General features: G+C 33.4%; 1 protein-coding gene across 1 annotated transcript; it reads left to right on the top strand.

Moving 5' to 3' along the window:
• Positions 1-1481: 1481 nt before the first annotated feature.
• LOC123531739 (interferon-induced very large GTPase 1-like) lies at positions 1482-22696 on the top strand. The gene is made up of 8 exons (XM_045312967.2): positions 1482-1799; positions 9062-9255; positions 9797-9970; positions 11644-11907; positions 12474-12605; positions 13017-13106; positions 13390-13458; positions 14062-22696. The coding sequence occupies exons 2-8, from the start codon at positions 9066-9068 to the stop codon at positions 18924-18926; spliced, it is 5784 nt and encodes a 1927-aa protein (XP_045168902.2). The 5' UTR covers positions 1482-1799; positions 9062-9065; the 3' UTR covers positions 18927-22696.
• The last annotated feature ends 501 nt before the right edge of the window (positions 22697-23197 follow it).

The raw sequence follows: 23197 nt of genomic DNA, 5'->3' as shown, positions 1-23197 counted from the left end.
TGAAGTTGTTGCCTTGGCCACACACACTCCCACTCCACCCTATCCCCTACCTCCCCTATCTCCCACCCCCAAAAAAGATCATTCCTTTTTTTTTAAATCTTATCAACATGCATAGTTCTACTGTTCCCTCATCTCACTCTCCACTCAGTCATGCCCATACCCTGATCATGCAACCATCCCCCTCCCCCATTTTTTTTTTAATTTTCCATCAATATTTATAATCAACATGTGAAGTTTATATACCCTCACCCGGTCATCCCCACTGCACCCCACACCCCCGCCCCCCAAAAAAGTCTGTTAAAATGATTTTGATTAATGAAATTATTTCCTTCTTAGTAACATCTTTAACTTTTTGCCAGATCTATTTTCTGCCATTCCGCAAACCCTTTCGGCGGGGTATACCAATTCATTGAATTTGCTTGTTATAACACAGATATGACTGCAAAACTACAGACCTAAAAACATAATTTGTTATACCAGTGTTTCACACAGTTAATGAAAAAAATATATAGAATTAACTCGGTATTTGTACTGTATGTTATTTTAGTATGTAATGTGTTTACAAAAGGAAAAATTAGCAGAATGTAATTTTAAGACTCTTAAGGCTGACGTAGCGTACAGTCTTTTTACCAGGAGTATCAGCTTACACAAGTCGTCCTGTTGGTCCGTGAGTATAACAGATCGAATCGCTGATCATACAGATTACATTCAATTTATTTTGCAAGGAACATATCTTTTGCCTCTGCATGAGGGGGGAACTACATAAATCATACTTAAATTAAGATCAATAAGGATTAAAATTAGCATTTTCTGACCTGTAATATGTGAAGTCAGGTTTCTCACATGTTTCAGCATAGTGTTATATCTGTAAAATCGTAACTACGTTGAGTAAGTCAATTTTAACTGTTTTAATATCATTTTAAGAAATTAACATGAGATCTGTAACGAAGCGTTAACGGTTATTCTCACAAAATCTGTATCAAGTGCATAATAAAATCACAGCTGCATTAATTTAGTTAATTCTAAAGTGCAGTCAAATCTGCTTAAGAGACCACCTGTATTAAGCAAAACCTGTGTTACAAGACCATTAATTTTAGGTCAATTCATATAGATTGAACCTGTATTAATAGACCACCTGTCATATGAGACCACCTGTCTCCCTTAAGTGGTCTCTTAAAACAGGTTTCACTATAGTACATTGTGCAACTGTAAACCGCAATTAGTTAAAACAATATATTACTTACTGGCAAAGGCAGACGTTGTTTTCTTGCCCATTCATAATTAGAAAATAATATGAAGATGTAATCAGTACAGACACTCGTCTTGTTGACATTGTTTTACAATAGAGCGGCCAAATTGGCGGCGGTTAGGTAGTATAATGAACCGAAAACTGCACTTATTTATACAAAAATCAAAGATTACAAAAGGAGCTGTCCATATTAATGTTTAACAATCGACGTTCTTAAATGACAAATTATATTTTGATACAAGGACTTGGCTAAACGCTTCGCTTTGTTTCTAAACCTCGACATTAGAAGCTCGTTAAAGAAAGAAAAAGGAAATAGTATGAAAATATCGAGAATTGGGGAAATTTATATCGATTTTGTTCTTTTAGGTATATTAAACATAGGCATCCATTTGCTGCACTTGATTTTCCGCCAAAAGTGAAGACTAACCAAATTCAGACGTACGGCATGATAATTACATGTCCTGTCACGTGTGTGTTTTTAAATCACCTAATGCCAGGAAACTTTGTGCGCAAATTGAACAACTGAACTATTAACGGTTTTGGACAATGAGTAAGTGGTATATTTTATTTTTATTTCTATTACTGTTTACTCTACTAAAATGTTGATATGTGTAGATATATAAAAAATGATATTTTGGTTTCAATTATCTCAGTTGTATATATATGTTATAAGATTTGTATCGAGAAATATTGCATGGCTTTAAGGCACAATATTATTCCGCGAAAGAACGAGTGCATATTTATCGATGCAAATCTGATCATCTTTTAATATTACATAACGCATCTACACATAAAATCAATAAATATAATGGTTCAAATTTGATATTAAGCTTAAGTGAAATTGATAATATCGTGTTTTTAAATGAATATGTAATAAATTCTTTTGTTTTAATATTATATACATATAGTTTAAATTCGATTTTTAACAATCATCCATGGCTTATGATTACGTTGCATAATTATGGGTGCAAAATGTAAGGTATCAAACATATATTGCTAAAGGAATTAATATAAAACTAGCTGCTAAACATATTTGCATATTTAAGTTTACATTTACATTTTCCCTGTTCGTTCATTTGAAAATTATGATGTTCATTTTTTATGAACCGAAATGGAAAGTTACGATAACACCGCTAGGTGATACTGTATGGTTGTTTTGAGGACGCCCAGGGAGAATTTTGTGTAGAAGACATTACAGTTGTTTTGTCTTGAGATGAATTACCAAGAAGCTTATTTTAACCTAAAATACGACAGAATATGTGCATTTTATGAAAATTGGAAAGGAAATACAATCGAGCTACTTGAAATGAGATTTTTTCGGAGTTCATGCAAAACGAAAGACAGAATATGATAGGTAAATTAATCATGAATAGCTTGTGCATTTAATAGATCTGCCGGTAATATGTATTTTTATTATGTACAACGCAATTTAACATATTATTTATAAAAATAGACGTTTAATCAAATTATTCAGTTTCAATTTTATGATTGCATATGTCATGTTTTGTGATTTTCCTACATATCTGAGATATGTCACATGTTTAATTGTAAAGCGCCCTTGAACGTATTTTTCATATGAAAAGGGCGCTCAACAAATGTGGTATAATAATAATAATAATAATAATAATAATATAATAATATCTTCGAAAATAGTTTAATGATTACTTTATTACAAACATTTCCGTATATAGTTCTTGCTGTTATAAACTATGTTGTTCCTGATCATTAATATTAAATTAAAGTTAAGAAATTGCATAGACGTTTATAACTAAACAAGAAATATGTGCAAATAAGAATATCTGATAAAAAGCATTGAAGAAATTATAAAGAAATGGGGATAATAAGGGACAATAGCAACTGTAAATTTTATTTTGTGCGATCAATTTTATACACAAATGAAAAACATAATATTTTCATGAAAGGAATGTGTTTCTTTTGTTATTTGAGTATAAGGCCTTGCAAAATTGATTATGTAAGACGTTTTTGTTTGTTTGTTGATATTTTTTCAGAAAATAAGATGGAAAGAGCGAACAAAAATAGTTTAAGTGACCTTTTACAAAAAGCAAACAATATTACATAAGTTGACCAGATCAAAAACCTGACATACAAAAAATGTCATACCAACAATATGAATTCAACATGCCATTTTACCTAGGACTTTAATCAATTGACAAGTGCAATTCTAGTAATTCAAATTATTCTTCTTCTGAATGGACTCCGTGATTTCATGGGACCAAAATTATATCGACGCTGAGCCCAAATGCGTGAATACGTTTTGTACTCAAACATTTCTTTATCCTCTGAATGCGTAGAATACTACCAAGGCTCGGTTTGATCGAATCTGTTCATGAGTGGTAATAAAATGTATAACATTTAACCCCTCGCCTTAATCAATTTATAGAAAATACTCTATCAAAATGGGCTTTTGGTGAAAAATTTAAAACTTATTGAACCAATATGTTCTTTTCAATGGTAAGTATTGTTACAACTTTTAGCAAAGTATTTGAAAAAAAAATAATAACATGACATAGAATATTATTTTGAAATTCCAGCCTGCTCCTAACCCCAACCACAAGATTCTTGAAAGTGACTCATTGCCGCGATCGTTTCTTAATGCCGTTGAATGACCGCAAGAATCGAACCTAATGATATATTTGCTGGAAGCAAAAGTAAAAATTAAAAACCTTGCGCCAAGGTTGCAACTATTCTGGTAATTTTTCATAGTTATTAACTTATCATTGAAGTTTCAATATTTTTTAACATCAAAAAAATTTAAGGATAGATGGTGCGTTTTATTAATTTTCTACGTATTCATCAATTGCAAAAAGCTTTGCCACCCTCCTGATGTATTCAGATGAGAATATCTATTTGACGTTTGGTTAGAATTTTTGAAAAATGGTTGAACACAATTTATAGCGGACAATATACCACACCAAAATATTTTATTACGGTTAAATGCCACGGAATTCTGTTTTATAGGCAAATAAGTAAAGCGCAATAGTAGGATGACGATGATGCGATGGTAGGTAGGTTGTAGGCAGCAATAGTAGGGTTTTACGGTAGTAATGACAGGAAAATAGGATGGCATTATCGACATCCTTTTATCCTACTATTTATATCATTGCTCGTTGATTTGTCATGGTCTATCAAAACAGGCATTAAATAGACATAATTTCATCATTTTCCCCTGGAAATATAATTGGCCTAAGACCACAGTTATTTTTACTATATGTTCTATATAGGCACTGGACACTATAACAATTTTGCATGCATTCCAAACCCTACAAAAATACCTGAATTCAACAGAACTATTCAAGAGAAAAAAATCCAGCCACAGTAAACATGGGGTTGACCGGCTCTTTTTTTCAACCATTTTGAACCAAATCACATGTGTATGAAGAATACTCTCTAGATGGCCGCAAACAGGCAAAACAGGTCCTATCAAAAAGTCATGTTATGCATATTCAGACATTCTCATTCTGTCAAATTGTACATGTACCTACTATTTCACATCTCCTCTATTAAATCATGCCATTTATTTCAGGTATTTCACTCAAAAATTCACCAATATTCACCATCAAACAGAGGAACTATTGTCCGCGTAACCACTTCCATATTGTGGTCAACCAAAGGCAAATAACTGTTGTCTTGTGCCAATTTTACACTTTAATCGGCAAATTACTACCTTCGTACCTTATGTGAATAATTTCTCACGAACCCTCACTTTCTTTTTGAGTAGTGAATAGTTTCTTGTAACATATTCGTCACGCTCACTTTAACGCTTTGACGCTTTGCCATATTACAAATGAATGTCTTATTGTGTGTTTTTTTGTGTTTTTTTTAAGAAGTAATTTTCTATATTTACAAATAAATTCGTGCATGTTATAGTAGTCGCAACTTGACCGCGATGGTTGACCTTAAGCTGATTATTCATATCGATTATTTCATTATAGAAATCAATGGTGCTTAGGTTAGCCGTGTATATTTATGTGGAATTAGTTTGTATACAGTGCAGTATCAAAGTATATATACTTACAGTTCGATTAAATAGGTCATACGTGTTTACACGTTTTCAACCCATAATTTCTCTACTTACAAAGTGACCTTTGTACTTTTTGATTATGCTTTGTTTTAGCTTGAGCTCACGTTTTTTTTATACAAGACACACTAAAACATGGAATTCTGAGTTAAGGTTGCAAAACGCAATCTTCAACGTTTACAAACATGATGTTTACAAAAACGAGCTGTACATTTGATCAGCTATAAAAACCGCACAGTATTATGGCGTTTTTATTTTTAGCAACACTTAAATAAAGAATCAGTACTGAGCACCCTTTTAAGATAAAAGATATAAGAATGAATTCAATAGTTGGCTTGATGTCGCAGTAGGTTGAGTGGATAGTCATAATATAATTTTGTAGTGATTTTTGTAGAACCTTGCATCCATCCTTTTCTTTCATTTTACATTTTAATTTACATTCTTTGTATAAGTTTGCTTTCCTCTGGTTACGAATTCATTCACAAAAGCTTCAAGTGTTAAATCATATTAAAGATAAAGCGTATTTAAACATAATTACGTGTTAACCGTGACATATATACATTTATAAGTAAGTGAATAAGTTACTACTAGATTAACCAACTCGTGTTGTTTTCGTTGAATCGTATTTAAAGATAATAGAAATTAAATACGGTTTAAAAAAAATTCGGGTCGGTCTGGGAATCGAACTCCCGACGAAAAAGTATAACACGATCACCGTTACCGATCGGCCAACGAGGAATTACTGTTTGAATCGTAAACGTAGTGTATTGACTTAAATCTAAGCTATCGTTTTGTTTGTTTACATTTCAAAGCGCCTTATTACTGTGCGATACCTATAAAACCTCCAAATACACTAATATATATTTATACAAAATTATACTTCCTTTTTCTCGTGCAGCTCGTGTTTTACGTACACTCCTTTTCAATAATAGGTTGTACCTCATTATGTATTATAATGCAAAGTTCAACCATCGGGGTCAAGTTGCGTCCACTATATCAATGACTACAATTTGTCACGATCCAGTGGTTTCTGTTATAACCACCAGGATATTGTATGAGGAAATTACAATGAAATTCTCGACTAAAATGTTTCAGCAAAGTCTTTTTATATCCATATTGACATTTTATCCTCCTTTCTATCAAATCTAATTGTCATGATTCAACCTTGCTCTTTACATGTTTTCTTTACCAAAAAGGTCAGTATTTACATGTTTATATGCAGAACTGCTTAAATCAATAAAGTTTGACACGCTCCAGTAACTTTGCAACAAACAACAAACAAGACAAATATATGTACAAAATCTATAAAGAACTGATGATATACTTAATATGGATAATCCGTTTTTGCTCAATTGGTGGATGCTATTTATCATCGGGAGCTCTAGTTAAATAAATGAAACTAACAATTCGGATACTACTGCTTCATTGCTAGATTTATATCTCTCTATTTATGACAATATTATACGTACCAAAATTTATGACAAGAGGGATTATTTTAATTTCAGTATTGTAAATTTCCCCCATTTGGATGGGGATGTGCCCCAGGCACCATTATGGGATATATATTTCTCAATTTATTCGGTTTGCAAGAGCGTATAGTCATGTTGAGTACTTAAATAAACGTAATCAATATATTGCAAATAAGCGTCTTCAACATGGCCACCGCTTTTATACATTACGTAAATACTTTGCAAAATTTTACTATCGTAATTCAGGTTTGGTTTTAAAATTTAATAGTAAAGACACTTTTGCGAGAAGGTGTATTACAACCCGATTTTTATAGGGATGTGGTTTGCAAATTTTGTTAGGTTTCGAGTCATGGCGATTTTCAAATTATATTTAGTAAGTTATTTAACGTTTAATTAAAATTGGTTATGACCGAACTGTTTTGAGACACACCGCATGTTTAGTGTTCAGCCCTTATACAGTTGGACGCTACGCTTCCCTCTTTGATTTTGTCTGACGGAACAGGTGGAGGACCTTTGAAGAGTCTTAAAGAGTCATCCATCTGTTCCGTCAGACTGAGCTATTTTGATTTCCGTCTTCTTTCCTATGGTCTTTAAGGGTGTTTCGTTTCCGTTGTTGGTCTCTCTTCTGCAAAAGTATTGAGAACATGCATTTTTAGTTTCTTAAGGAGTTTGCCTTTTTGTATAAAATATGCTTATGTAAGAGCATGCCTTTCTGTTGCCATTGCGTGTACTTGGATGTTGCTTGGTGGGAATAACCTTTGTTTACACTGTCCTATGTCTTTGGAACAGTGTGGGGATAAAGGTGAGGTTAGTTTATTCGTTTTGTCCTGTGTGTTTGTTTTGTGCGAGTGTTTGTGTTGGTCGTGTGCGCGCCCGCGTGTTTTGTTAAAGTTTGGGGAGGCGCGTTTTTAGAATGTGGCCTTCCCTGTTGAATATTTATCTTTGCTTTTTGACAACGTTGAAGTAAAGTTGTTTTATATCTCACTAGAGTGATTATATTTTGTCGTGAAGTACAGTCGAATCGATTTTGCCAATGATAGGCTAACAATAAAACAACTTCGATGTACAGCAGAACAATCTAAATTATAACAAAAGGAATATTAAGTTTTTGTCATTCCATTAAACTTCGTCGAAAAAATTCTTTAAATCTTTAAATGCTCGACAGAGCCTTGCATAATTATGATTATTTTATTCGAATCACCTAATAGATTCAGTACGAAAAGCCATTCATTTAAGATCATCTTATCTATTGCCAAGTTCAATAATCTCATTGTAACTTAATGTAACACTATACGTCGTTACAAACCAGACTTTGAGCTTTAACTAATCTAGTTCTGTATCTTATTTTATCATCTCCACTCAATATTGTCAATACAAAATGCATGCCATTTAAAATGAAACGAGTGCCTCTGCGCATACTTTTAGCATTGTATTTCACACCCAAATGGAAATTGCTAAAAGGTGAAATATACCTCAGGCCCGTTTTCAGATTAGGGGGAGGGTAGGGGAGGAGGGGTGGGGGCACACATTATAATTATAATTATTAGCCGACTGAAATTGAAAAGTAGGGGACTAGCTAAGGGGTCTGGAAAATTTTGAAATTCAGTGCTTCATTTCCTGCATTCTGGGGCATTTTTAGGAGCATTTAGGAATACTTTTACCACTGCATTCTTTAATACAATATACATGTACCCCATGTTTTGACATTTTCAAATAAGTACAGTATAATGAGTATAGTATAAAACCCCTCACCTTTTTCTCGGGTTTGGGTCCGACATTTTTACATGTTTTTCAGTTATGATTTGACACTAATAAGGTTAACAATACAAATATAAAACTGCATGTCTGGTGACAGGTCACGGCTAAATTGGACTCGCTGTCAAAAATAATTAATTGTTAAGATAATTACCATAATCGGTATTATATTTACAGTTTCAGTACTGCCTACTTTATTGTAAAAGCAAACATTCATACGCCGCGACACAAAGTACTGTTTTTTTATTGTTGTTGTTGATGTTTTTTGTGTGTGTGTAACGTGTGGTAGAATTCACGTTTCTCATATGCCGACGTGACGGATGTAATCAGTCGTAGCAAATCGAGCGTGGTGACTTCTGGAATGTTCCGCCTTTGCGTTACGTCATAGCCATGTGAGTTCATTTGAAATCGTTAACAGGTTCATCAAATGCAGAAGCAATATACAATAGTTTTACGGGTGTGAAATATGATTCGGATTTAAGATTCATGATATTAATCTATATAAGGTAAGGGATAAGAAAAAACACATGTATTAATTCTGCCTTTCAGCATCATGGGTGTAGACATTGACACTTACCGCGGAAGAATAGGCACTTTCAAATTTGCATATGGAAACGATGTTGTCACTATTGTCTGTGTCATAAATCTGAGCGGAGGGATAAAGGTTACTGGAAGTGTATTGTTCATTGGACTACTTCTTTTGATATCAGGCATCGAGTCAAATCCAGGACCGAGGGAAAACGGTAATTTGTCAAGGCTATTCATTAATATATTTACATTTCTATCAATGCATGAATCAAACAGATGATACCAACTTACACAAACAGACGTCATTCCTTTTCAAAACACTGTAGATAACAGACATCACTCATGATAATGTCAGTTTTGAAGATAGATAAATAACGCTTATTTGATATAGATGACGTATAAGCTGACATGTTGACTAGGCTGACAAGCTGACTACGTTTGTTTTTATATAGAATCTGATTTCTTGCAAAAGTAATTAATTAACCATAAGCGACAGAATCGTCGTTGAAATATTTATTTACGTATTAGTAATGCAGTTGTTGGTTCATGTCAAAATCCATCCCATCTTTCCCGTACAAATAAAGCTGTAGATAGTGTAGAGAGCGTCACTCATTGTACATACGTATATAAGGAAAAAGTGAAATTTATTATTATTCATATCATCAAACGATACAGCACAGTTGTACAAGCATTTTTATACTTGTCTGCGTTTTGCATTTATTAGGGTAAATGAATATTAAAACTTCCTACCTTTAGATGCCGATCAAGAGCAGAGAACAATACTTGTTGCTGGTATACCTGAGGGTGTAGACATGGAGCATCTGCTATTGGTATTTAAAAATGCCAGGAAGCATGGCGGAGGAAAAATCAGCAACATACGTTTCAATGAAGACGATCGATCTTCTTTAATTCAGTTTGAACAATCTGCAAGTGCGTAATAAATTTGTTTGTTCCATTTTCGTATAACAAACATATGCATTCGTAGCATACATCAAAATTGCAGTCTGCTGTTCTAAACATTTCATGTGATATTTTAATCACTTGACCCATGTTCACACATCCATTTTGATTTTACATTGGGATTCAGGTCAAATAGTGGACCGAAAATTAAAACTCTTAATTGTCATATAAACTTGACGTTTCCTTCTGTTGACTTGCGCAGTAAAGACATAATCAATATCATTTGACAATGATGACATGCGTGCGTATTTTTTAAGACTAATGCTAGATTAGCTTATCGCCAGGACATCAATGCGAAATATAAACCTTCCTTTACCTTTGATAGTGTCAAAGAGGTTAATGTAATGATTAGCTGTTGATTGAAGGATTTGGCTTATAGGTTTAGAAATTAAAGTTTGTCAGATTATGGTCGTATAGAAGGAGTCCATTCCATACAAAACCCTGTGTGTACAATGACAGAAATACTATCGGAATGTGTAAATCAGAGATAGTCTGATTATTCTCTGCAGTGTTCTCCCTTGTATAACATCGTAAAATAGAACGAAGATTATTATTTTTTTAAATAAAAATACTCTCCATTTGACTGATATATTTTACAAATAACTGTAACTCAATATAACAGGATATTGATTTATTTATCGATAGCCAGCGAAAACATGTACTGTCATAAACAATAAAATGCGAGATCTGGTGTTTGCTAAAACAAAATGTCCTAGTTAAACAATACAAACCAAAACTTGAAATTATTTAATTGTGACTGACTACACAGCTTGCTTTTGACTGTATATGTTTGTCATAGGACATCATCTGTGCATATATTGAATACATGTATATGCATCGGATCGGTAGTTCAAGTCGTCCCGGTATGGCTTTTTATACGCCCGAAGGGACGTGTTATGTTATACCCCCGATGTCCGTCCGTCTGTCGTCGGTCCGTTAGCAATTTTGTGTCCGCTCTGTAACTCCTGAACCCCACGAAGGATTTCGAAGATATTTGACACAAATGCTCACCATGTGCAAAGCGCATGCTTCAGATGGCTTCCTTTAAGATCAAGGTCACACGTGGGGGTTAAAGTTCATATGAGTTTGTTTCGTGTCCGTTCTATAACTCTTGAACTTCTTGAAGGATTTCAAAGAAACTTGGCCACCACATCAAAGCGACGTGCAGTGTGCATGTTTCGGATGGCTTGCTTCAAGGTCAATCTAACTCTTATGGGCCAACGGTCATATGACTTTGTCTCATGTATATATTGCTCCGTATTGCGGTGTTGTATTTTTTTTTTTTTTTTTTTTTTTTTTTTTTTTTTTTTTTTTTTGGCAGATCCCTTTTTCACTTACAATATTTTTTTTAATTACTTCTCTGTTATGTTAGCCTATTTTGTAACTTTTTTTATTATCGGCTGTAGGGAAAAGCCGAAACCATTTTTCTGTGGTAAAATACGGATGGTACTTTCAATATAGGTGTATTTTGACATATACCCCTACCGCCCCAATATTACAGGGGAGTGTGTCAAGGTACGGACCGTCATTATAATTTTGGATGAAAACCTTGTAAGCGGCCAGATAGTTCAAATGAAGCATCGGAAGGGTTTTCAAGGAATAATCTTGCTTAACACTTGTCTCGACCTGTAAAGTATTTTCAGCTGTCCAGTCAGTTCTACAGAAGAGGCCGATTGTGCTATTCGGATCAGTGGTAGAGGTAGATGTTCTGACAACAGACGCAGGTTTTCGCTCCAGCGTGTGCACTTCTTCTACCGTAGAAGTTAATGGAATTCAGATGGACTATTCAGTAAAAGAGCTACTAGAATATTACTTTGAAGATGAAGATAGCTCAGGTGGAAATAATGTGGTTGACATCAAAATTACAAAGGACGGAAGCGCTCTGGTCACATTTGAATCCACTGCAGGTAAGTAAATACACTAAAGCATAAACGCTTTTGTCATTTTTATATGAAAATGGTAACACCAACGTTATGACAAAACCTCAAACATTTTTCAGTTGAACTTTGCAGTTGACAAAAATAAACCCTTGACATAAATGAAGCGAACGAAGTGTTTGTTCAATTTTTTGTTCATTCCTATCGAAAACACAACTCATTGTATAGATTTCAAGAAACCCCTGATATTCACCCGCCACCAAGTTAGAAGTTCAATGCATAAATATAACCTGTAAAGTAGATCCCTCGGAAGCACCGAGAACAATGCAAACAGTGAAAACTACAGGCTCGGTTTGATTGAGTCTGTTCATGAACAGTAATGGAAAATGCAACACTGCCCACCGGCTTAAGCAGTAAAGTAGATGAAGTAAATATAATCTGTAAAGTAGATCCCTCGAAAGCACCGAGAAAAATGCAAACAGTAATAACATAAAGTATTGTTATAATTATAAACGTTTCACACATTCTTTTTATTCAGGCACTAGTCACAAAAAGTTGTAAATAGTTTTATTTATTTCTGTCCAACTTATTTTCAGTTGCTCAAAGGGTGGTAGACAAGGGAACCTATACTTTACGCCAGAAGCCTTTGATTGCTGTACCATATACTACAGACGATTCGTCATGTAGTTGTAATGATTCATCAACAGTCTCGATGGAAATCACATCGGGTATTGTGTGAATTCATAAATAATTTAGCTTTCTTTCTTTCCATATTGAAGAGCATTGTCATAATTACAATGCATACAAACTATGTTTACGGAAATGGAATATTTTTCTAAGATTTCTGCATAGCATGCGTCTAAAGCATGTAAGTCGGGGTTATTTTGACAAGAAAACATAGTTACAACATGATAAAGTTATTATCGATAATATTTATATTACAGGGACGTGGTTTTAATTAAAAACTATTTACAAATATCTCCCTAACCTAGAACAGAGTGCTCAATATTTTATCTTCATTAATTAAAATTGTCCCAGTTGTACGGAATAATTTACTTACACTCAACAAATTGATTCTGTTGAAAATTACCTGTATGCTACTGTATGATATGGATTGTATTTCTTTACACCATCTTTAGCCGGAATAGCTCAAACGAAAGACACGAATGTTGATGTAATGAGTGCAATTAGTGCAAAGAGACATGACGTAGACATAGAAGACATTCGTGGTAAGTGCGCTAAAAGTATAGTTAAAAAATGTGTGATAGTTTACCCAGAAACTTTTCATATTTCTAATATATTTGCTTATTGAAGTGTTTATTTCGTAATATTCAGATTTTCATCTAGGAAAAATAATGAACAATAAAAGTTAAAATAATGAGTTTACTTGTAACAAAATAAAACCTATCTAGGTAGTCAAGTTACTTTTGGGTAAGTGATAAGATAGAAGATGTCGTTTTTGTTCTATTGTTTTGACTGATATGTTATGATGAACGTTCGCTTTATGTTTAGTGGAGATCAAAGTCTCTTGTGATCAGACGACCGTTATGGAACAGCCAGAAAGTGATGATGAAATCAAAGGTAAAATGTTTACTCTTCAATGCATTGTTTTGATTTTACAGACGACAACTGTATATAATACTTGTATCAATTCCAATATTTCATTTTCATCCTAATGGAATTAACGTCATATGATGACTTTCTAGCTTTTGGTAGCGAGTGGAGATCTGGGTAGAACCACAGCCGTCTGAATGACGTTCTCATAAGTAAGAATTTTACACATCAAACAAGATTTTGAATACACGCTGACGGAGAGCATGTAAGTTAAAGTCAGCAGTCTTAATATCTCGCAAACGGAAGTCTCTGCTATAGAATGTAGTATAGTGCCATCATTATTTGTATTTTGATATTATTTAAACTTATTTGAGTCTGAGCCAGGTCATGCTCGGTAAAATACGGGTAAAGAAAATACGGGTCGGTGTTAATGTAAATAATTCAAAAGTCTGTTTATTTATAAAAAAAAACTCTAGCTCTCTAATGACGTAATAAAAACAAACATTTTGTAAACCCTTCACTGTTGTGTCTTAAATCAGTTCTGAATAAAGTAAAAATTGAATAAGGTTTTGTGAGATATTTATTTTGTTTCGAAAGACGTAGCTTAAGTTAAATTTATTTATTCCAAAGGCGATGCAAAAGTAACATTAAATCAGATATTAGAAAAAACTGCACTGACAGACAAATACCCTGGAGGAATATCAGTACAGGACATTATGTCTATAGATCTTGAAGAGACTAGCCAACAACAAAATACGTACGAGGGATTGCCTTGGGTTTTACTGAAACGAATAATAAGCGTACAGAGTAAAGCACGAGATCTTTCAATAGCCACTGTTGGTAAGGAAAACAATGAACAGGCAGAAGATACAGAGAGTGAAGTTAACATTTTTGATCTTCTTCAAGTTGAAGATACAACTCCCGATAATAATATTTTGTGTCCCTTTGACATTTTTTTCATTACCATTCAGTGTTGTGATCCGATGCTAAAACAGCTTTTGTTCAAGAAATTGCATCTTTGTAAAATAGCTCTCCCATTCATACAATTCGATAGGCTGTCAAGCGAATGGGTAGTATTAGTTTGGCCATTTCGTTCTTTAGTTGTAGAAAGTAAATTTTTATCTCAATCTCTCGAAACTAGGACCACTGAAATTGAAATACTTGAACTTCCTGTCAAGACAGTTACTTTTGCGAATTTTGGTAGGCCACTCTACTCAAAGTCAAAGTTAATGAATGATTTATTATCTGACGACATTCAAGATACGTTTTACAATATGAATTGCTCACTAGGTATGTCACAAAGATGTATTAGCAATGGACAAGTAGAAATGTTCTCGATGCCGTTAGTAGGTAGTGGTAGAGGAAGGTTTGAAGAAGCGGTGACATTTTTTAATATGAGAGGTAGTGTAGAATCGGACTTTACAGATGATGTTACTGAGTGCATTTCTAAACTCTCTGATACATTTGTTCTTGTGGTAGACAAATCATCTTTCCAAACTGATGGTGAAGCTTTAACTAAAATCGTTTCTTGTTTCACGTCTGTTATAGTAATTATAGCAAATTCGCTGGACAAATCGGACATGATAATACTTAAACAGTTTCGCGGGAATTTACCCCCAAGTCTTTTGTTCAAGTTCGTCAGTAAATATAAGGGGGTCACACAAATGAATCCTAAAGAGATGGTTGCACAATTACAAAATGTTTTAGCGAGTCATTTTAGGGAATATATTGCAAAATCACTAGATGATCGCCTCAGTGAATTGTCAAATTTATCCAATGACGAGAAGGAACCCGAATGTATAAAGGGTAAAGAAAAAGCTCTGGGAATTTTTCAGTCTATGAAGAAGATCCAAAAAGAAGGCCAGTGGAAACGTTCTATAACGCCAGTACATTATATTCATTCAAAGAGACTCGGATCCTATATCCAAATGTTGTATAGATTAAAAGATATAAAAGAAACATGTAATGTTGAAAAAAAGATTAAACAGTTAAGAGAGGAACAGCTCGAACATATATCAGAACCTGTGAAATTATTTATACAGTCAGTAGTTGATGACAATGATTCACCAAGACTCAAACAATATTTCTTAAGATGGCTTTCAATATTCTTAGAAAATGAAAAGAGAAAACAACTGCCCCGATTGATTTCTCAAAATCAATTGCAACGTCAAACTTTTGCAGACTTAAAAAATAAGACAACCCCTAACGATAAAGAGTTAGAATCACTGTCAAATGAGATTATAATGTCTCAAGAACTTATTGAAGACGCAACCCTTGGAATAGAACATTTGTTTAGAGAAATGGGGCACATATATGAAACATTTATTGTTTTACATAAAAGTCCTGGAGCATTTGAACTACCGTCTGTTGAAACTTTAATACAGGCAATGGTTTTCTTTTTAAATGAAGGACATACTTTTGAAATAGTTGACGGAGATAATTTTTATTTACCAAGCAACTGGGTCCGGTCAGTTCTAGAGAAAATGTCACAAAACATTAATATGAAAAAGGTTTTTACTCTATCTGTCCTTGGTGTTCAAAGTTCTGGAAAGTCAACGCTCTTGAACTCTTTGTTTGGTTCTCAGTTTCCTGTAAAATCTGGCCGATGTACCAGAGGAATACATATGCAGGTTTTACCAATTTCATCCAGCAATAACCTTCCGTTTCGTTATGTGATAGTTATTGATTCCGAAGGACTAAGAGCTACTGAGTTTAGTTCGAGAGGGCATAGTCACGATAACGAATTGTCAACTGTAATAGCGGGCCTAGGAGATATTACTCTTGTTAACGTAATGGGTGAAAACACCACTGAAATTCGAGACATTGTACAGGTTGTTGTGCATGCATTTCTCAAGTTGAAACTTGTAAACAAACAACTAGATATCGGCAAAATGTTCTACTTAGTACATCAAAACGTGATGGATATTTCTGCCCGGGATAACATGAGGACTGGGTTACATGTTTTAATGGAAACCCTTGATCTTGCTGCAAAAGACGCTGGAGAAATAGAGGGTACACGGGAAATAACAACATTCCGCCAAGTTATTGACTTTGATATAAATGCAAATGTATGGTATCTGCCGAATTACTGGCAGGGAAATCCACCTATGGCTAGAGTCAACTCAGATTACATCGAACGTATTTTTGATCATAGGTATAAACTACTTGGGAAAGCATTGGCCTGCACAGATAAGTCATACAAATCACTAAATGACATTTCTCTTCATATGCAAGACTTGTGGAAAGGCGTACTGACTGAGGACTTTGTATTTTGTTTCAGAAATAGTCTTGAAATTAAAGCCTACATACATATGGAAGAAGCCTTAAAAGATATCCTGATTAAGTTTGAAAATATCATCGAAAACGAACATGTTATAACTTCTCAAAAACTATTTTCTGAGTGTATTCAACAAAACCTAGTACAGAACGCAGCAGATAAGCTAATAAAACAAATGCGTGATGTTTTGACGGAAAAGATGTCAGATGCAATAATCGAAATGAAAGAATATTGTGAGAAAAATGATTACAAAGATACTATTTTACAGTGGGAGGACTTTGCAATTAATCGTGTAAAGTCGCTTAGTAATGAATTGGATGATAGAATCAAGAGGGAAACAGTTCGTTTAAGGGACAGAACATGTGTAGAATTAACAATTAAAGAAAAAAGCTTACAACATGAAGCCGAGCTGTATGAAAGATCGTTGCAGGTTGCAAAAGCTATTAAAGGCGAATGCCTTCACATGGAAGAAATTGAAAATAAATTTGAACAAACGTGGGAAATTATAAGCCGTGAAATAATTAACTTTGGAGATTTGCAAGATTCCACGGAGTCGCTAAGTGATAATTTCGAAAAATGTCTATTTGACATATTCAATACAGAGAAACTTATATTAAAATCAGAGTTGCAAAAGCAGACAGTATGTCACAAACCAGGAGGTAAGTGTGAGGAACATTTTCCTTGCACGTCTGTGTTTCGGGATATGAAATCACTAACTGGGTCGTTCAGCTCGTCTGGAATTGATTTTGATGACATCAGCTTTTCAACTGAAATTTACGGGGAAGAAAATGAAGCCAAACTTTTACGTGTAGAAAACGTAGCTGACAATATATTTGCAGAAACAGACACGACAGTTGATACCTGCTTGACAGACAGGGACGAAGTTTCATACAGAGAAGTCAGACGAGTTCTGCTAAAAGCCCACAAAGAAATCCTACAAACGCAGAACCAAAATGTTGGCTTTACTTTCAAAATAACAGGTGTTGTAAAACTGTGCCTTCATGTGAGTTATTTTGCTCATGCAAGATTTAAAGCATACAATGCCGAATATGCAAAGAATAATGGCATACATGCAAAGCTTGATAAATACAAATGTCAAGTAAGAGAACAATTTATTGCTTACGTGAAGGACCGTAAAGCAGAAGAAGCCGCCGCTAAGCAGATCATTGCAGTTTTGGAAAATGTTTTGTGGGATAAAATAAAAGAACGCCTTCAAGTGACTATCAAGACCGCTCTTAAGCAAAATTTGCCCCAGTTGAAGTTCCATTTAATAGTAGAAGTTCTGGAATATATGGCAAATGCTGACGATTTTGAATCATTTTTCAAGTACATAAAGAACCCCAGAAAGTTTGTAAAACAGTGGATGAAGGAAAAAGCGGAAACATACCTATTTGGTTCAAACATGATGAATTTTTCACAACTGGCAACGGTTATTGTAAATGAATTTTACGATGACATTAAACGAAGTGTAAACAAAAGTTGTGATTTGTTCAGAACTGAGAACCCTTCGACAGAAAAATGGATAGATATGTTCACGAAACATTTTTCGAAATGTGCCATTAGTAAATCAGAATTCCAAAATATTACAAAGTTTCTATGTCAGATAGAAGACATAAGAAATTTTAGCAGTATTCTGATTGAAAATCTCAACGTTTCCGTTGAAAATGTGAAACAGAAGTCAAATAACCAAGCCAAACGAATCGTACAATTCACCGGACCTGACAGCCCCTTGAAACCCTTGTTTAAACAGGCATGGGGATGTCCTGAACAATGTGCCTTTTGTGGGGAGCCTTGTGCCAAAGGTTTTAGTCATAGTGGGACTAATCATTACAGTTTGCAACATAGAATATCATGTTGTAGCGGAGCACGTGAAGACTTCACACATAAAGCTGCCATAACTTCTTGTAATTATAATGTGCAGTCTGTGCAAGTACACCATTGTGATCTTTTTGGTTTCCGCTGCAATCCTCAAAATATGAAACCCTGCGAGTTGAAATGGCACAATTACAAAGACTATAAAGATTTTATCCCAGACTGGGATATAGAACCAAACGCTAATATGTCCGATTGCTCGATGTTCTGGATGTGGTTTGTTGCAACATATAAATGTCAGTTGGCAGTTAAGTACAAGTATGATATATCATGTATACCGGAAGCGTGGGATGACATTACAAAAGCAGACGCTCTAGCAAATCTAAGGAGGATATACACCACATGAAGAATTTCTTTCGTACATACTATTAAAGTATGATATGAGAGGTGCAATAACCTACGTTCCATACGTATTAATGACTTAACAAAATTTTTAAAAATATATTAAATAAATTGTTTATCTGCTGTCTGCTCGATGGCAATCAGTGGAGGAATCGATGGTTAATGCCTGCCATAAAGGGGTGGGGATACCTGGATTTGTTTTCCTTTTTCATGTAGGCTTTTCAGTAGGTTTAAGGTATGGTTTGCGCAATTAATTCAAAATTATTTAAGCCTAAATTCAATAAAGTAATTTCACAGAAATATCGTCACATCAAAACGTTACCTTCCACAAACTTATTTTCTCATGTACGACGTATGATACCTATGTTTAATATAATATAGGTTATTCAACAACCTTTTGCAACGTATCTGATTGGAATCATGGAATGATTTTAGTATTTTGTAATCGTTGTAATGAGTTATCTATATTGTCACAGATGCATTTTTCACATTGCTCTGTGTACGTTACTTTTGTTCTTTCGTTATTACAGTATAATATTATATGTTTAGAACTTTGAATATGAGGGTTTGCTTCGAATGGTCAAATGTATCTAATAATGCGTTTTCTAAGAATCATTCTTTTTTCTTTTTATTAATTGCAGAATATTGATATTACAAAAGTGTTTTATAAACATTCATTTGCCATTCCTTAATTCTCATAAACATTTAGTTAAGGATAAAAATTCATCAAAGTTTAAATTAAGAATCTTGGAAATTTCGTATGGCTATATCATTAGCAATCTATTTATTTCATAAAACATAAAGAGCAAAAGTATAAGAGCGTGAAATCATATTTCATGTAAATGTAAGTCACAAAAACTGTGTGATATTGCATGTTGACTTTCATCTTTTTTGTCCTTGTTTTATCATCATAACTTATAATATTTTTTTATATATTCGATTATTAAATGTTTCTTTTAGATAATTTGCTACAGTGTGTTTGATAATCTGGCAAGTTGATGAAATAAAGGATCAGTTCCGTAAAGCAAAAAAAAGACATAATTGCAATACTTTCAAATGATTAATGTTAAACTTGTATTATGCTAGTGTTACGCTTGACAGTCGTAAGTCGTTACCATTCTATCAACCATATATTTGCTTTTGTATTCCTTTTAATTATATTTTCGGAAATTGTTCGGTGTGAAATCACAAAGTTATTGTATAATAGTATAATATTGCTGTGTTACAATTGTAAAAATTCTTTTTCACTTTCGGATTTCAATATTTATCTAAGGTACGGAGAACAATGTTGGATATTAATATTCGGTATTTGATTTCTTGTTATAATAGCCTAGATTAAATTGTATTATCATTTTGTTAAGCATCTTAGAAAATTTTCTACTTTTGCCATGTATGCAAATGTTTAACATTATTTTATTGTATATAATCACTGAAATGTTCGGAAGTGTGTTTTTTTTTCTATTTCTTGCCCAGTTTCATATTTGAAGTCATAATGGTAACTTCAAGGATCTGATGTATGGGTAATACTGGGAAAATAACTCATTAAACAAAGATCTGATGTATGGGTAATACTGGGAAAATAACTCGTAAAACAAACATCGGATGTATGGGTAATACTGGGAAAATAACTCGTAAAAGAAAGATAGGATGTATGGGTGATATTGGGAAAATAACTCGTAAAACAAAGATCGGATGTATGGGTACTGTTTACTGCACTGTACTGTTTATTGTATAGTCTGATCGTATGTTCAGTATATATCATTTGTACCAGGGCCGGTGGTCATATAGTAATAAACTGTTTGAGTTTGAGTTTATTAATACTGTGAAAAAGAAACTCATAAAACAAAGATCTTATATGGGTAATACAGGGAAAATTACTCATAAAACAAAAACAAGATGATGACTTCAAATACGCAGCCCCATCATTTTGATACTGTAAAGCATTGTTATTATGTATGGATGTGTATGCATCATGAAAATTATACACGCAAATACATCTACCAATAAAAACATTTAGGTAGTGAAGACAAAACAAATAAAGGAAAACAATGGAGTGGAGCACCGCCATAGAATGGTCAATGGCAAAAAGACCATTTGGTAGTTTAAATAGATGATGTCTGCACTAAAACTCACTCTTAACCTCATAATGTTTCAAATTTACATGACAGTGAAACTTGAACACGTAATGTTAAAAAGCCTAGTATATAAAATATGGCAATGTTCGTATAAAATTATAAAGTACATAAAGCCAAATAAACCCTACACGCATGCCCTTGCAGACGACAGAGAATGAAGAGAAATCCCATTAAAAGCAAAACAAAACAAGTCAGAAGGCAGATATCGAAGCAGCTAAATATCATAAGAACTGCCTTCCCGACCTTCTTTTAATTATTTCATGTAAATTCAGGCACCTTGGCTATCTCACTTGAGTAATTGTGTTTTAAGCCCCGTTGCTTCAAACTTTAATTTCATTAGGAGGCAAGTACATGAGTTTATAACCTATGCGTTCCAACCCTTTGTATCATTTTGACTGTTACAGTTACTGTATCAGTTATAACATCTTGTGTAGTTCAGGACTCATGTTGTATAAAGTCAAAATCATAGATTATAATGCAGATAACTGTTACTCATCTGTCGCATTTCGTAACCCTGATTTTATCTGAATTATTGTATATTTTGTTTAAATGTACTCAATTTGTAATCACTGTTTTATGATATTACATTATCATTATTAGATATTCTATTTATTTATATATGTGGGCTTGTTGCATTCAGGAGTATCGATACATATTTGAAGTAATAATTTCAAAGAAATACGTCCTGAACAAAAATATCATTGAACATTGATGTTTTAATGCTTATGAAAACAGACACAAAGATGGAAAGAGTGTGTATTAATGAATGGAATCAAGATTGCATGTCTTATTTAAATGCTTTCTGTTATCATCCGCACTTACGTACCTTGAAAGGTACGCATTTTAAAAGAAATACATTAAGAAATCTGTCATTTAATGTGCATACTGAATATTAATATTAAACTCGCTTAAATGAGTTTCGTCAAAACGCCATTTATACAATGGGATTCAGGCTTTATTTATTTTTCATTAGTACTAAATATTTCCAGTTTTTAAAATGTAACCGTTACTGGAAACATTTCAACATATAATTTTCTAAATGGTTAAAATAACCATACTGCTATATTCAGCGTATTGAATTAATCTTTGGTTCAGAAACATTCATGAAAAGGCACGACATAATTGTTAAAAGTACACAGTCTTTTCTTTATAAAGTTAAATTTGTTTTCCAAAACGATTTATTCCTCATGATTTAAATCACATAACATGTGAAAACATAAATAAATTGCATATATTAGAAATTTGGTAACAGTTTACATCGCCACTAGGTTAGGTCGTGTTATTCAAGGTATCTTATTAGTGTTTATTTTTTCCTAGAGAAATTTTGTAGAAAATAAATTAGCATTTTGAATCGCCATATGAATAAACCGAGTTGTTTATAATATCTTCCTATTGTTACTTTTCTGGATAACTTTTGTTGGAAATAGATTAACACTTTTCCCTTAATTGTATAAAATTTAATTTTTATCCCTCTTCTTTGTAAATTGTTCTTAGTAGTTGGTTGAAGTTTAATATTACTGTGTTTGGCGAGAGTAAATGAGGACTGAAACCAGTTTACTAATCCATTTTCTATATACTGTAACAGCATACTCTAGAAACTATAGCTTTATTCAGTAGAAATAAATACATTAGCATAATATCGAATGTATTTTGTTTTTATTTCCATTCATAATGCATTGATTTGTATTTTAATTATAAGAAGTCCACAGATACTTGTACTAGAGTGGTCGTACATAATTCTGTCATATTGGCGTAGAGAAAGTACCTGTTAGAAACGGGCGGCGACAATCATACAACATTATTATTAAGTCCCTTAAATTATTAAAATTATGTCTTAAAATTTGTCTTTTGTCAAAGTTCAATTTATATCAGTAAATGATACTTTATAAGCAATGGTTATTGTTAGAGTACGCTATGACCACAGAAAGGACAATTCCTGTCTCGGGTATGTATGTATTCAAGGATCAGTAATACACAACGTACATCTATCTATAAGTTAACATTGCAAGAGAGATTATGCTTGGGAATACTTTAATATCAACATCAAATTTAGTTTGTTTTGAAACTAAGACAAATATGAAATCTTATTACTTACACATCACCGAGATAGACATTTCTATGAAATTGGTGGCAGACAAAA

Source organism: Mercenaria mercenaria, chromosome 11 (genome assembly GCF_021730395.1).
Source record: "Mercenaria mercenaria strain notata chromosome 11, MADL_Memer_1, whole genome shotgun sequence".
NCBI lineage: Eukaryota > Metazoa > Mollusca > Bivalvia > Venerida > Veneridae > Mercenaria > Mercenaria mercenaria.
Note: the sequence above shows the minus strand (reverse complement) of the source record. Positions and strands in the feature narration are given on the sequence as shown.

Bases quoted from the DNA above. Each gene is read 5' to 3' on its own strand.
- LOC123531739 (XM_045312967.2), top strand. From the start codon at position 9,066: ATGGGTGTAGACATTGACACTTACCGCGGAAGAATAGGCACTTTCAAA. The intron at 9,971-11,643 runs GTGCGTAATAAA...AAGTATTTTCAG, and splicing joins TCAGTTTGAACAATCTGCAA to CTGTCCAGTCAGTTCTACAG. The intron at 11,908-12,473 runs GTAAGTAAATAC...ACTTATTTTCAG, and splicing joins CACATTTGAATCCACTGCAG to TTGCTCAAAGGGTGGTAGAC.